Genomic DNA, 12,706 nt, shown 5'->3' with positions numbered 1-12,706 from the left:
GCACGGCCCGCTGCGCCGCCTGGGCCCTCCGCGCGACGCTCCCCGCGGGTGCGAGGACAGAAGACAGTGGGAGACCCCCGCGGGGCTCGCCCTTTCCCGGAGGAGCTGGAGCCACCCGCCGGGCACAGCGCCGCCGGCTCCCGCCCCCCTCCGGTGCAGCTCCGGTGGACTCGGCGGGCCCGGGCGGGGCAGACGGGCCGGCACGTGCCGGGTGACGTGCGGCGCGGGGTGGGGCCGCGCGGGGCCAGCGCGCCTGCGCGCGCCGAGCGAGCGAGACAAAGGGGAGGGCCCGGCCGGTCCCGCCCCCAGCGCCCGCCCAGCGCGGCCGGCCGGGCGGGCGTATGGCCCCGGTTCCCGCGCCCCCGCTGCCGCTGCCGCCGCAGCCGCAGCAGCAACCATGTACCCCGCGGGACTCCCGGCCGGCCCGGCCCCGCGCCGCGGCCGCCGCCCCCCGCCCGGGCGCCCCGCGCAGTCGCCGCGGCCCCCCGCACCCGCCCCGGTCTCCGCCGCGCGGCCGCCGCCCCCCGCGCCCGGGCCGCGGCCCCGCGTGGCTGTGAAGATGGCCTTCCGCAAGGCCTACTCTATCAAGGACAAGCTGCAGGCCATCGAGCGCGTCAAGGGCGGCGAGCGGCAGGCCAGCGTGTGCCGCGACTTCGGCGTGCCCGGGGGCACGCTGCGCGGCTGGCTCAAGGACGAGCCCAAGCTGCGCTGGTTCCTGGAGCAGCTGGGCGGCGAGGTGGGCACGCAGCGCAAGAAGATGCGGCTAGCCAACGAGGAGGAGATCGACCGCGCCGTCTACTCGTGGTTCCTGGCGCTGCGCCAGCATGGCGTGCCGCTGTCGGGGCCGCTCATCCAAGCGCAGGCCGAGGCCTTCGCGCGCCAGATCTACGGGCCCGAGTGCACCTTCAAGGCCAGCCACGGCTGGTTCTGGCGCTGGCAGAAGCGCCACGGCATCTCCAGCCAGCGCATCTACGGCGAGGCCGAGCCCCCGGCCGCCGGCCCCGCGCCCGGCCCGCCGGTCAAGCAGGAGCCCGCGCAGCTCACCCGCGCCGGCCCCCTGCCCGACCGCGCCCTGAATTCCCCTGCCCCCGCCGAGGGCGGCTACGGCGACGAGCAGATCTACAACGCCAACGTCACCGGCCTCTACTGGAAGCTGCTTCCGGAGCAGGCCGCGCCCCTGGGCGCGGGGGGCTGCGGCCGTCGCTGGCGGGGCGACCGGGTGACGGTGCTGCTGGCCGCCAACCTGACCGGCAGCCACAAACTGAAGCCGCTGGTCATCGGGCAGTTGCCGGACCCACCCAGCCTGCGCCACCACAACCAGGACAAGTTCCCCGCCTCCTACCGCTACAGCCCCGACGCCTGGCTCAGCCGCCCCCTGCTGCGCGGCTGGTTCTTCGAGGAGTTCGTCCCGGGCGTCAGGCGCTATCTGCGCCGCAGCTGCCTGCAGCAGAAGGCTGTGCTGCTGGTCGCCCACCCGCCCTGCCCCAGCCCTGCGGCCAGGATGCCCACCTTGGAGGAGAGCGAGGAGACCCCCAGGAGGTGCCGGCCTGAGCCCCTGGGCCCTCCGGAGGAGCTGCAGACCCCCGACGGGGCGGTGCGGGTGCTGTTCCTGTCCAAGGGCAGCAGCCGGGCGCACATCCCCGCCCCACTGGAGCAGGGGGTGGTGGCCGCCTTCAAGCAGCTGTACAAGCGGGAGCTGCTGCGGCTGGCCGTGTCCTGCGCCGGGGGGTCCCCGCTGGACTTCATGCGCAGCTTCATGCTCAAGGACATGCTCTACCTGGCCGGCCTCTCCTGGGACCTGGTGCAGGCAGGCAGCATCGAGCGCTGCTGGCTGCTGGGCTTGCGGGCTGCCTTTGAGCCCCGGCCGGCGGAGGAGTGCGCTGGGCAGCCAGCTGGCCAGGCCGAGGAGGCCGCGGAGCGCAGCAGGGTGCTTAGCGACCTCACGCACCTGGCAGCCCTGGCCTACAAGCGGCTGGCGCCCGAGGAGGTGGCCGAGTGGCTGCACCTGGACGATGACGGGGGGCTGCCCGACGGCTGCAGAGAGGACCCAGGCCCCAGCCGGCCTCCCGTGCTGGTCCCTGGGGCCCCTCCGCCCCCAGCCAGCCTGCCCTCTGTCGCGGCGGGAGGAGAGGAGGAGGAGGAGGCCGCCGTGCCCTCCGCTGGGGAGGCCGTGCGGGGTCTGGAGACAGCTCTGCGATGGCTGGAGAGCCAGGACCCCCGGGAGGTAGGGCCGCTGAAGCTGGTGCAGCTTCGCTCACTGATCAGCATGGCCCGGAGGCTGGGGGGCATCGGGCCCTCTCCTGCAGTCCCTGATGATGGGGTGTGACCAGGCCAGCCCGAGCAGCCCCCAGTGGCCTTTCTCCTGCGGCACTTGGAGGGGATACACACAGCCTCCCCATCTCTCCTCCCCTCCCCTGGGGTGGCCTACCCGCCCCCGGCTCGGGGTTGCAGGGATCCCAGCCCAGCCTGGCTCAGAGGAGCTCTGTTGGTGAAGGGCCGTCCCCTCCACTGGTGCCCGCGTTTCATGTGGGGACAGAACAGAGGCCGCGGGCGCCTGCTCCCCCTCCCTGGGCAGGCGCGCACGTGGGGTCTGCGGTCTTAGCCAGGTGCCCTCCCGTGCAGGCCTGGTACACACACCACAGCACTTATCAGAGAGCAGGTGGCTGTGCTCCCACCCTGGCCCCTGTGGGGTTGAGGCCTCCAGCCATGTTCCTGTCCGCACCGCCCAGCACTTGTACCGGACAAGGGCCCGGCGCTCCCATCCCTTCCGACCACAGCCATGCGGTCGGTCGTCTCAATGGGAAGCACACCACTCGTTTTGTTTTTAGCGCATTAAGTCTGTTTTTAACAGATACTCTTCAGGGACCCGGGGTGGAGGGCTCCGTGGGCTGGGAAGGGAGGATGGTGCCCGGCACTCGGGGCCTCCCAAGGTTCTGGATGCAGCGAGGGCTGTAGGTTTCTGTTCCACTCGGATTTAACTTTCCTTAAGAAAACATTCTGAACAGCTCTCTTGTTCCGTGGGGTTGGCGAGCACTAGACCTGGGCCCTGGTGACCAGTGGCCGGGCCAGCGCCCTGTGCCCCCACCAACCACAGCCCACTTTGTCCAGCCCCAGGGCCCAGAGCCATCCCGTTTCCCTGGAGCAGCCCTGTGGCACTGACGGCCATGCCAGGACAACCCTCAGTGCCTTAGCTCCCCTCCAAGGCGCCCCTGCCCAGCCTGCCCTCAGGCTTCTCCCCGGCTCCTGGCACTTCCCATGGCCCCATCAATTAGGCTCCTAGATGGCACAGTTTGTAAGGAGAAAGCAAGGGCTCTGTAACCGTCCAGCTCTAGATTCAGGATCCTGCTGGTGGCCTGAGGCCGAGAGATACCCACCCAGGCCTCCCAGGGGCTGCCCTGCAGAGATACCCAGAGCCCTTGTGAGGGGCAGTGGGGCTGGATTTGAGGTGCTGCCTGCCTCAGCGCTCTGCCCTCATCCTCACCTGCCCCATCCTCCTGGTGGTCTGAGACTGCAGAGGCCACAGACAGGTGCTGTGTTTGCAGGAGGGGAGGGCTGTGCACGGCGGTAGGACGGCTGGGCGCCCCCAGAGCAAGGACACAAACTGTTCCTTGGAACCACCCCCCCCAAACCACGTATGTATGTGTATGTCAAATCTGAAAGCTGAGGGACAGTATGTAGGATTTGGGAACAAGAGAAGGGAGTCTTGGCTAGCCAGGCCCGGGCAGCAGCCTCCAGCCGCACCTGCTGGGGCCCACCTGGCACCTCCACTTCCATCTGTGTCAAGCCTGCACACCTGCAGGAGCCTCTGGCGGTCTACGCTGGCCCTGGGTCTAACCAAGCAGCTGCACGGGGCTTCAGGATGTCTTGCATGTTACACCACCTGCCTCTCCAGCTGGTGGTGACCCAGGGACCCAGGCCGGGAGCTCCTGGTCACGATGGCCAGCCTGCTGGTCCTCTGCCCTGCCCGGCCTGCCTACAGTGGCCTGTGGAGAGACAGACCTCAGAGCCCAGGTGGGCACCAGGCGAAGGTGGCCTCTGGTAGCATCATCAGCGCTGCCCCTCTTGCCAAGTTTCCTGTCTCAGCCTTTAATCCTCTTGTACCCAGGAGCCTGGGCAGGGAGACTGCAGTTGGTATTGGGAACCGCCTATCAGGTCAGGACCTCCCGCCTCCTCTCCCCACGTGCCGCCAGCCTCGTCCCTTCTGGGGAACCAAGGCTGCACCCCAGGAGGTGGCTCTGGCTGGTCCCCACGGCCCTGGATGGGCAGCGCGGGAACGAGGCACAGCGCAGGCTGGCCTGGGGCCTTGAAGAGTTAGGGGGCCCGTCAAGGGCCTGGGAGCCGCTTCACTTTGCTGGGCTGGGGACTACCTCACCCAAGGGCCTCCGAAGGTGTCCTCTCTAGGATGGGGGCGCCGGTGCCACCGGGCCCTGCACATGAAGAGGGCGGCTCTGGCCCCAAATGCAGCCCCAGCAATGATCCTTGTGACCCTGGGCCCCATCGCAGCTCTGGCACGAGGTCACCCGCCTCCCTGGGCTCACCTCAGTGTGAACCACAGGGCAGAGGCGTCCTGTGGGAGACGCCAGTATGTCTCTGCAGGAGAACGGGTGAAGCGGCCTCACTGCCGTTACCTGCTGGGCCCGGGGCGTCTAAACAGCTCCCTGGTTTGTGCTAAGAGTAAGGCTGTTGATGGCACCGAGGGAGGGGGTCTTAGTTGCTGCTTGAATTCCTTCAACAGCCCCGCCTGCAGAGTGCTGGGCACCGTGCTGGAGACTGGGTTTCTTGCCCTCAAGGATTACACGTCTCTTCTGAGGGTGTGGGACCCCTGTGGCCTGGGAGGTGCTCAGGGACACAGCCGCCATGCTCTCCCCATCCTGTTCACAGCCCTCTGACAAATCCTCAAGGCGGTGAAGGTCACTGATTCCAAAAAGCAGCCCCCGGTCAGTCACTGTCAGGGCTGGCCCCGTGGGCTTGGTGGTAGGCACAGCAGGAAAGCACTGCAGGTGGAAAGGTGAGCTTGAGGCTTCTGCTGAAACCAGCCCACCTGGGGGGTTGGGAGGGCAAGACCAGGCTGCAGCATCAGAGGGAAACTGTATGAGCCCAGACTTGCCCGAGGGGCCTCACGCTTGGGAATGAGCCCCCAGGTGACAGCGGGACCGAAGGTGGAGCACTGGAGCGCGGGGTGAGAGGAAGGGGGCGCCCTCCAGCGGGGGCGCGGGCCTCCTGGGACCCCCAGCCTGCTGGCCCAGGAGCAGGTCAGGATCACCAGGGGAGCCCCGGGGGCAAGGGTGCTGAAGTGGGCTGTGGGTGCTTGCCCCGTCGAGGGGCCCTTTCACAGCCAACCTCGCTGACAGCAGGGGTCACCGGCCAGATGGGCCCAGCGCGCTTTATAATAAAGTCTGGATGTGCCAACGTCACCTGATCCCTGTTCTGCTCTTATTTTTGTAACTCTGTCTAGTGCTTGGATCCAGAACACCTGATTTGAAAAACTGGGGAGGGTACAGAAGAGGGACATAGATGGAAAAAGCTCACATCCACCAGCTTCTGAGAAAAGTAATTTCAGCCTCGCAGCATAAGGTGAAGAGACTTGGCCGGCCAGCGAATGGGCTGCAACCCTGCCCCCAGCCCCAAGCTGCCGTTCTTGGGTCAGGCCCTCTTCACCTGGCATTTCCTGTCACGGGCCATCACCAGCTGGGCTCACCGGGCACCTCTCATTCAGGAGGTGACCACCTAAGGGCAGGGCTGGGCAGAGGTGCATCTTCTGCTCCCCAAGCCGAGCCCAGCCTGGTCCTCAGGGATTCTGTTGGAAGATACATGGCGGGGACCCATGGACGTACAGCTGAGGGTGAGGCTGGAGTGCTGGGTGGGGGGAGGGGGAGCCCACCCTTGCAGAGCTCTTGGGTGATGGGAAACCCTGTCCCCAGACCACCTGCACCCACAGCTCCGAGTCTGAGCCCAGTATCCTGGGCCTTGGCTGAGACGTGCTTCCAGGCACTTGGAATTTGGTTTTACCAGCCTCCAATTAAATATTGGTTGCTCCATGCTATAGGACAACGTCTTTATTCCCGATTCAAAAGTGAAAAAAAAGGTGCCGAAAGGGACTCGGGCTGAGCCTTCTAGCAGGTGGAAGGGCCAGGGTCAGATGAGCCGTTGCTGGCTGAGGGCCAGCCGCCGATGAAGGCTGGAGTGGTGGGGGGCTCAGGGCTGTGCGGGCAGTGAGGGGCAGGCTGCTGCGTAAGGCCTGTTCGCAGATGGGGGATCACTTTGCCGCAAGCCTCACAGCTGGTGGGTGGAAGGAAGGGGCTCCAGCACCGGGGCCCGTGTGGGGTGGGGAGGCCCCTGTGAGCCTTGGGCTGCAGGTAGCCTGGCCCACACCCGGAGGCCCCTCGTCCTTGCTTAGGGCCCCAAGTTGTTGGCTTTCCTGGCCTGTTGGTCCTTTCGCGGACATGCTAAGAACCAAATCCTGCAGTCAGAGGCCAGGCCATGGGACCCTCCAGGACTCTTGACCCAGGGAAGGGTCATCAGGACCAGCTCCACCTGCCACTTGCCACGAGCTCAGGGTCTGGAGAGGGGCCCACACCCCGCTGTGCTCCCCACTGCCCAGGACCTGTCCTCCACCCATCCTCCCAGACCTCAAGCAGCTCCTCCACTGGCCTGCAGGCTGGAGAGAACCCGAGTCCTCGGGAAGGGGCTGGGGGGTGGCCATGGCCTGCACCCAGTGCCTGCGCCCTACTTCCTGCTGAGTTCCCGGGCCCGGCACGTGGCAGCCTCCACGGAGCTCATGGCCGCTGCCCGTAGCCCACCCTGCTCCAGCGCGTGGAGCCCATAGATAGTGGTGCCGCCCGGCGTGCACACGTCAGTCCGCAGCTGAGCCGGGTGCTGCCCCTTCTGCAGAAGCATCTTGGCCGTGCCCTGGGGAGAGTGGCATTGGGGTGACTCGGGGGAGCCCAGCAGCCCCTCTCAGCTCAGCCCCACCCGCACCCCCGCCGCCCCATCTCAGCCCAGGCTGCTCAGGCCTGCTGTCTCCCTTCCCACAGCTCCCAGGAGGCGTGCTGCCCCCTCCCCTTCCACACACTCCCCCAGGACCGGGCAGCAGGGTCTCACCAGCAGGGTCTGGGCGGCAATGCGGTGCGCCAGGCCACTGGGCATGCCCATCTTGACGGCTCCGTCGGCCAAGGCCTCCGAGAAGGCGCACACCTGTAGCAGCGGGGGGCGGGGACAAAGCCAGCACTCCCCTGGACACAGAACCCAGCCTGCAAAAGGCTGGGGACCCTCAGGAACAAGGTCCGGCGCACCAGCCACCAGAGCCAAGGCCAGAGCTGAGGGGTCTGCCAAGGGACTGGCCTCGAAGGCCCGGGAAGGCACGGATGTGGGGTGGGCGGCGCACACGGGGAGCTGGGGACCCAGCCGGGGAGCCGTGGGGTCAGGGGCTGTCGGGGGGCTCCGCAAGGCCCCACTTGGCCGAGGGAGGGCCGGCCTGTGAGGACGGGGGTTGGGGTGCGGGGACCAGACCACACTCACAAAGGCTACACCGCTGCCACTGAGGCCAGTGTGGACGTCCAGCTGGGCCTCGGGCACCTCCTCGCACTGCCCGCAGGCCTCCAGCAGGGTCCGCAGGCGCCTGGCCTCGCTGCCCCCGACATGGCGGCCCCGCGCCATCACCATGGCACCCTCCTGGACCACGCAGGGCAGGTTGGGCGAGACCCGCAGCACTCGCGCCATCGGGGGCAGCAGCTGGCGGGAGAGAGGCTGCGATCAGGGCGGCCGTGGGATCTGGCTGCCGGGCAGGTACACGCCGGGCCAGCGCAGGCTCTCCGCTACTTCCCGGGCGTGGCGCCCTAACCCCAGGTGGGAGGAGCCCTAACCCCGGCCCCCTAGCTGCCTGTGCAGGCCGGCTGAGAGGCTGTCTGCCCCCCAACCCACCCACCCTGGTTTCTGGAAGGGCTGGACCCAGGCTGCAGCCGGTCTGGGATGGCAGGGGTGGGAGGCCAGCAGAGCCCACCCTGGGGCCAGAGCCTCAGCCCCTACTGCACCCCGACAGGCCACCCACCTCCTCCAGGGTGCTCAGGGAGACCCCGGCAGCCACGGACACCACGATGTGCTCAGCGGTGACCACAGGAGCCACCTCCACCAGGACAGCCGGCAAGATGTGGGGCTTGGTGGCAAAGAAGACGAGGGAGCAGCTCTGCAGCACCTCCCGGTTGCAGTGGGTCGTCTGGCAGCCCAGGGCCTGCAGCAGGGTTGCCAGGACCAGGCCCACGTCAGCGGGCGTCCTCCCAGACCATGGCCCTCCCTGCCACCCCATGGGCCCCCCATTGCAAACGGCCCTAAACCTAAAGCCCATCATGCGCCCAGACCACCCGTTCTCGCTCAGGATCCAACCTCACATGGCCCTGATGTCAGCACCTCCTCGACCCCTCTGATCCCAGTGAGTGCCCGTGACATTCCTGCCCGTCCAGCATGCACACACACCCCTTTACCCCACCCTGGCCCTCCACAACCTTGACTTTCCTTCTGGACTTTGACCTCCCCTTCCCCAGCCCAGCCCATCTCAAAACTTTAGCTAAGTAAGCAGCACTTCCCTGGCCCCAAGGAGCCAAGAGCCATCTGAGCCCTGGGAAGCCTCCACTCAGAGGAGCTGCCCGACTCACCCGGAAGCGGCAGAGGTTCCTGTCCGTCGGCGCGCTGGCCAGCACGTGCTGAGCTTCCACTTTTCCTGGAAGGAAAGGCAAAGGCGGGTAGGGGGTATCAGTGAGGATGTGGCGCGGCGAGAAGCCAGCCTGGCGGGCCCCTTACGGCACGTCTCTGAGGCTCAGCCACACCTGGGCCATGCTGAGCCTCTCCAAGAAGCCAGGTGCTTGGCGGGGCCGCTCCACTCGGCTGGGACCAGGCAACCAGCTTCACTTGACTCTACTCAGCAGTCATCGCTGCCCACCTGCTGCTGCTGCTGAGTCCAGACGCCCTGCTGGACACAGGGGCCGGGAGCTTGCCTTGTCTTGTGACGACACAGATCCCAGGGATCCCTGTCTCTGGGAACGGGAAGGCTGGGGAGGGGGCATGGTGGGTAGGGAGGCTGGGGTGGGGGATGAGCTTCCTCCGGAGGCGGGGTGCATCTGTACGGGGACATCCAAGCAGAGGCTCAGTGCCCGTTTGGTAGAAATCCTCTACAGATCAGATTTCTGTAAGGTCTAACAGGAAGGCAGAAGTGCACCCCACGGCCTGAAGAGACGGTGGCAGCACTGTGAGACTCCGTGCAGCCGGGGAGGCAGGTGATACTCCAGGTTTTACAGGTAAAACACCTGAGACTTGCAGTAAACTGTTTTCTGATGATTTTGACCTTCCTAGACCTTGACATATGGCTGAAGGCAGAAAACCAGTCCATATCTACATATAAAGGTTTCTAAATACTGTTGAGTATGATTAGGACAGCATCTCCGTCCCTGCTGTAAGTGGTGCTCAACCGAGGATGATTTTGTCCCCCCCCCCCCCGGGGACATTGACAGTGTCTGGAAACATTTTGGCTGTCACAACTGGGGGTGTCACTGACATCTAGTGAGGAGAAGCCAGGCAAGGGGCTAAACAGCCTACAACGTGAAGAATGGAGAATGTGGCCCCAAATGTGCACAGTGCCGGACACCAGGGGTGCAGCCGGCGAACAAACAGAAAGAAGAGTCGGAGGCTCAGAGCGGTCAGGCAGCTCGACCGAGGTACGAGGTTAGGAAGTCGGCAGGAGATCCCGCGCTCTAAGCTAGGGCTGACAAGAGAAGTATCGCTCGAGCCACACACGTAACTTTACATTTTCTAGTAGTCTTATTAAGCAAGTAGGAAAAAACGAGTGAATTGTAGTACATTTTATTTAACTCAGTGTAGCCAAAATGTTACCCTTCCAACACCTAATCAATATTAAAAGTTACTAAGATACGTTATTTTTTGCTGGGATGCTCAATCTTCCAAATTCGGCGTATATTTTTATTCTGTGAGCTCACAGCACATCTCAACTCGGACGTGCGGACGGCCGGCGCTGAGCCTCTCCACCACATCCCCTCCAGCCGCGCTCCCAGAGGAAGCAAAGACCGGAGGGACAGGGTCCGCGTGCCACCCTGGCCCACGCCCGCCGGCCAGCTCCACCCTGGGGCCCCTGCGCGGAGGGCCCCGTGCTGTCCGGGGCTCCGCGGGGCAGGTGAGCTACGGAGAGGTAAGCCCGTCCCTCCCACACAGGCCGGTGTCGGACGCCCGCTAGCCCGCCGGCCCGGGACCCCACGCGCCCCACCTGCTTGGATGAGGCCCTGCGCGATGGCCTCCGCCATGCGGCCCGCGCCCACGAAGCCCACGCGCCTTGGGCCGGACTCCGCCGCCACCGCCGCCGCCATCTCGCCACCGCGCCCCGCCCCGCCCCGCCCCGCCCACGCCCTCAGCGCCGCCAATGGGCTACACCGCCCCGCACCTGCCCTCGTCCATTGGCTGCCGAGACCTCACGCTCCGCCCCCTCCCGCGGGCTCCACGCTCTACTGATCGCTACCAATTGGTCTCGCCCCTTCGCAGCTCATTGGCAGGAGAGATCTAGGGCGAGGAGGGGCGGGACGGGACGCGGGGCGGGACGGGACGCGGCGCGGCGCGGGGCGGGGCGGGACGCGGCGCGGGGCGAGAATACTGTATTGGGTTCTGTCCTGAAGTGTGAAATTCCCCAAAGCGCAACTTGAGCTGGTCATTTAAAGGCGAAGGGCAGGAAAGGGTGGGGGCTCCTCTGGTCTTGTCCCAGAGGTGGGTGCCTCAGGCCTGTTTCTCTGGGTGGGAACAGAGTGCCCTTGGAGCCTGCAAGTGGACTTGGGTGTGGAGGACAGGGTTGCCTGGTCAGGGCTTGTGGTCAGCTCTTCCCCAAGCCGCAGTGGGTCCGGGTGACAGCATAAAATTGGCACAGCCAGTGAAATGTGGGCAGGGGTCTGCTTTTCTGTTAAAGGAGGTCCTCAGGCCAGCCTGGATTCTGGTTTCTGAGGGCCTCTCAGGGAGCTGCAGGGGAGACCTTTGTGAGGCCTAGGTCCCCAGCAGAGACCTGGCCCCTCTTGCTGGTCCTGTGGGAGACGGAGTGCTTGGCCAGGGCCAGGGACCACCTTAGAGACTGAGAGGGGGAGGGTGGGTGTGGGTGTGGGCTGTGCTTGTAATTTTTGATTGACATGGGAAAAATAAGGTTGAAGAACTAAGATTGCAGTTTTTAAGACTGAATTTTAAAGATGTTTTGTTATTTTCTTTAAACTCTACTTTGACACGTTCTAAGCTCTTCAACAATGAGATCCCTTCATTCCTTCAACACTGCCCCTTCAGCGTGGGGGCCCTGCTCTGGGCTGAGAACAAAGGCCACACAGCAGTGGAGTGCAGAAACCCCTACCCTGCAGACCTGCATTCTGGCTGGAGAGACAGCCCCTCTACGATAAACACACACACCCCATAATCCAAGGGACAAGTCAGGACACACAACCACTATTTGTGTCCGGCCAGGCATGTCCAGGCCTCTCTGCCCTGCCCTGGACCTCCTTCCCCCCGTTCTCACTTGGCTGATCCAAGCTCCAACTCAGGGACCACCAGCTCCCCCTCTCCCTGAACGCCCACAGGGGCAGACCCTTCACATTCACAAAGGGCTGGCACCCAGCGGATACAGCATGAAGGGCGGACCCAGTCCTGGAGCTCCAAGCCCTGGGGGGTGGGGGAGGGGAGGTGTTTCCAGAGGAGCAAGCAGGTGGGGTGGGCCTCAGAGAGGAAGAACCCCGTCAGCAGAGACCTAAAAGGTGGGGAGGCACTGACGTGAGAGGGGCAGGACTGGCCCCTGGAGAGGCCCGTGGGCGGGGGTGGTGGTAACAAATGCAGTGAGGGATCAGCTGGACACAGGGACGGAGGTCGGGACTTGTGTGCCTGGCACAGGAAAGACAGCCCATGGCGCCTGAATGAACAAAGGAAGTAAGGAACGTGGCAGGCGCACCTGGCGCCAGAAGAAAGCTGGGAGTCACTGGTGTGAAGATAGCAAAGGGTACCCCAGGGGAGAGGGGACCCGAGAAGCGGTGGGCCCCGGAGCCAGGGAAGGTGCCTGGGTCCTGGGGGAAGCACACGCAGCACTGACTGGCTAGGCGGGGGCCGGTGGGTCAACCGGTCCAGACTTTCCTACTGAGGATGGGAGGCCTGTGCCGCTCACCTCCATGCCCGCCAGGCCCACTCTTGCGTGACACCTGTTGCTGCCCATGGGAGAAGGGCAGGCCAGGCCCCAGCACCCAAGCTGCCACCTGAGGGCTAGGGAGATGAGGGGCCAGGTCTGAACTGGCCAATCGCCACTGCTCTCCTCAGATCCACCTGCGTGCCCGCTCAGCCTGCCCAAATCCAGACCCAGCCTCTTTCCCCAAAGTCCTGGGGATGAGCGGGGGTAAGCCCGGGGAGTGCAGGTTACCCAGGCCTGCACCTGGCTGTGCGTGGAGAGGCTCGGCTATGGCCGCAGCCCGTGGGGACTGCCGCAGGCGCCTGCCCTCTGTCCCCACCGGCTGACGGTCCAGCCTCTCCTGCCACCTGCCCACACACCCAACTCTCCGTGTCTCAGGCCACTGCTACCCTTCCACCGCAGGGCCAGTTGGCCACCGTGGCCCAGCAGCTCCTGGGGGCGGGCCAGGCTCAGGAGGCGGTGCTGGGGGCGGGGGAGACGGGGGGCTGATACAGAGCTGCCGGGGCCAGG

General features: G+C 65.5%; 2 protein-coding genes across 2 annotated transcripts; one reads left to right on the top strand and one right to left on the bottom strand.

Moving 5' to 3' along the window:
- Positions 1–105: 105 nt before the first annotated feature.
- On the top strand, positions 106–5,414 carry TIGD5 (tigger transposable element derived 5). Its single transcript, XM_007166937.2, has one exon. The coding sequence runs from the start codon at positions 398–400 to the stop codon at positions 2,324–2,326; it is 1,929 nt and encodes a 642-aa protein (XP_007166999.2). The 5' UTR covers positions 106–397; the 3' UTR covers positions 2,327–5,414.
- Positions 5,415–6,041: 627 nt separating this feature from the next.
- PYCR3 (pyrroline-5-carboxylate reductase 3) lies at positions 6,042–10,393 on the bottom strand. Its single transcript, XM_057532312.1, has 5 exons — positions 10,268–10,393; positions 8,649–8,713; positions 8,048–8,227; positions 7,102–7,731; positions 6,042–6,909 (listed from the first exon to the last, which is right to left on the bottom strand). Exons 1-5 carry the CDS (start codon positions 10,365–10,367, stop codon positions 6,727–6,729), a joined length of 1,158 nt encoding a protein of 385 aa, XP_057388295.1. The 5' UTR covers positions 10,368–10,393; the 3' UTR covers positions 6,042–6,726.
- Between the last annotated feature and the right edge of the window lie 2,313 nt (positions 10,394–12,706).

Source organism: Balaenoptera acutorostrata, chromosome 17 (genome assembly GCF_949987535.1).
Source record: "Balaenoptera acutorostrata chromosome 17, mBalAcu1.1, whole genome shotgun sequence".
Taxonomy (NCBI): Eukaryota; Metazoa; Chordata; class Mammalia; order Artiodactyla; family Balaenopteridae; genus Balaenoptera; species Balaenoptera acutorostrata.
Note: the sequence above shows the minus strand (reverse complement) of the source record. Positions and strands in the feature narration are given on the sequence as shown.

Excerpts from the sequence above, each read along its gene's own strand:
- PYCR3 (XM_057532312.1), bottom strand. The coding sequence starts at position 10,367 with ATGGCGGCGGCGGTGGCGGCGGAGTCCGGCCCAAGGCGCGTGGGCTTC. Across the intron at positions 7,732-8,047 it reads CCCTGAGCACCCTGGAGGAG|CTGCTGCCCCCGATGGCGCG; the intron begins GTGGGTGGCCTG and ends CTCTCCCGCCAG. Across the intron at positions 6,910-7,101 it reads TTGCCGCCCAGACCCTGCTG|GGCACGGCCAAGATGCTTCT; the intron begins GTGAGACCCTGC and ends CACTCTCCCCAG.
- TIGD5 (XM_007166937.2), top strand. The coding sequence starts at position 398 with ATGTACCCCGCGGGACTCCCGGCCGGCCCGGCCCCGCGCCGCGGCCGC.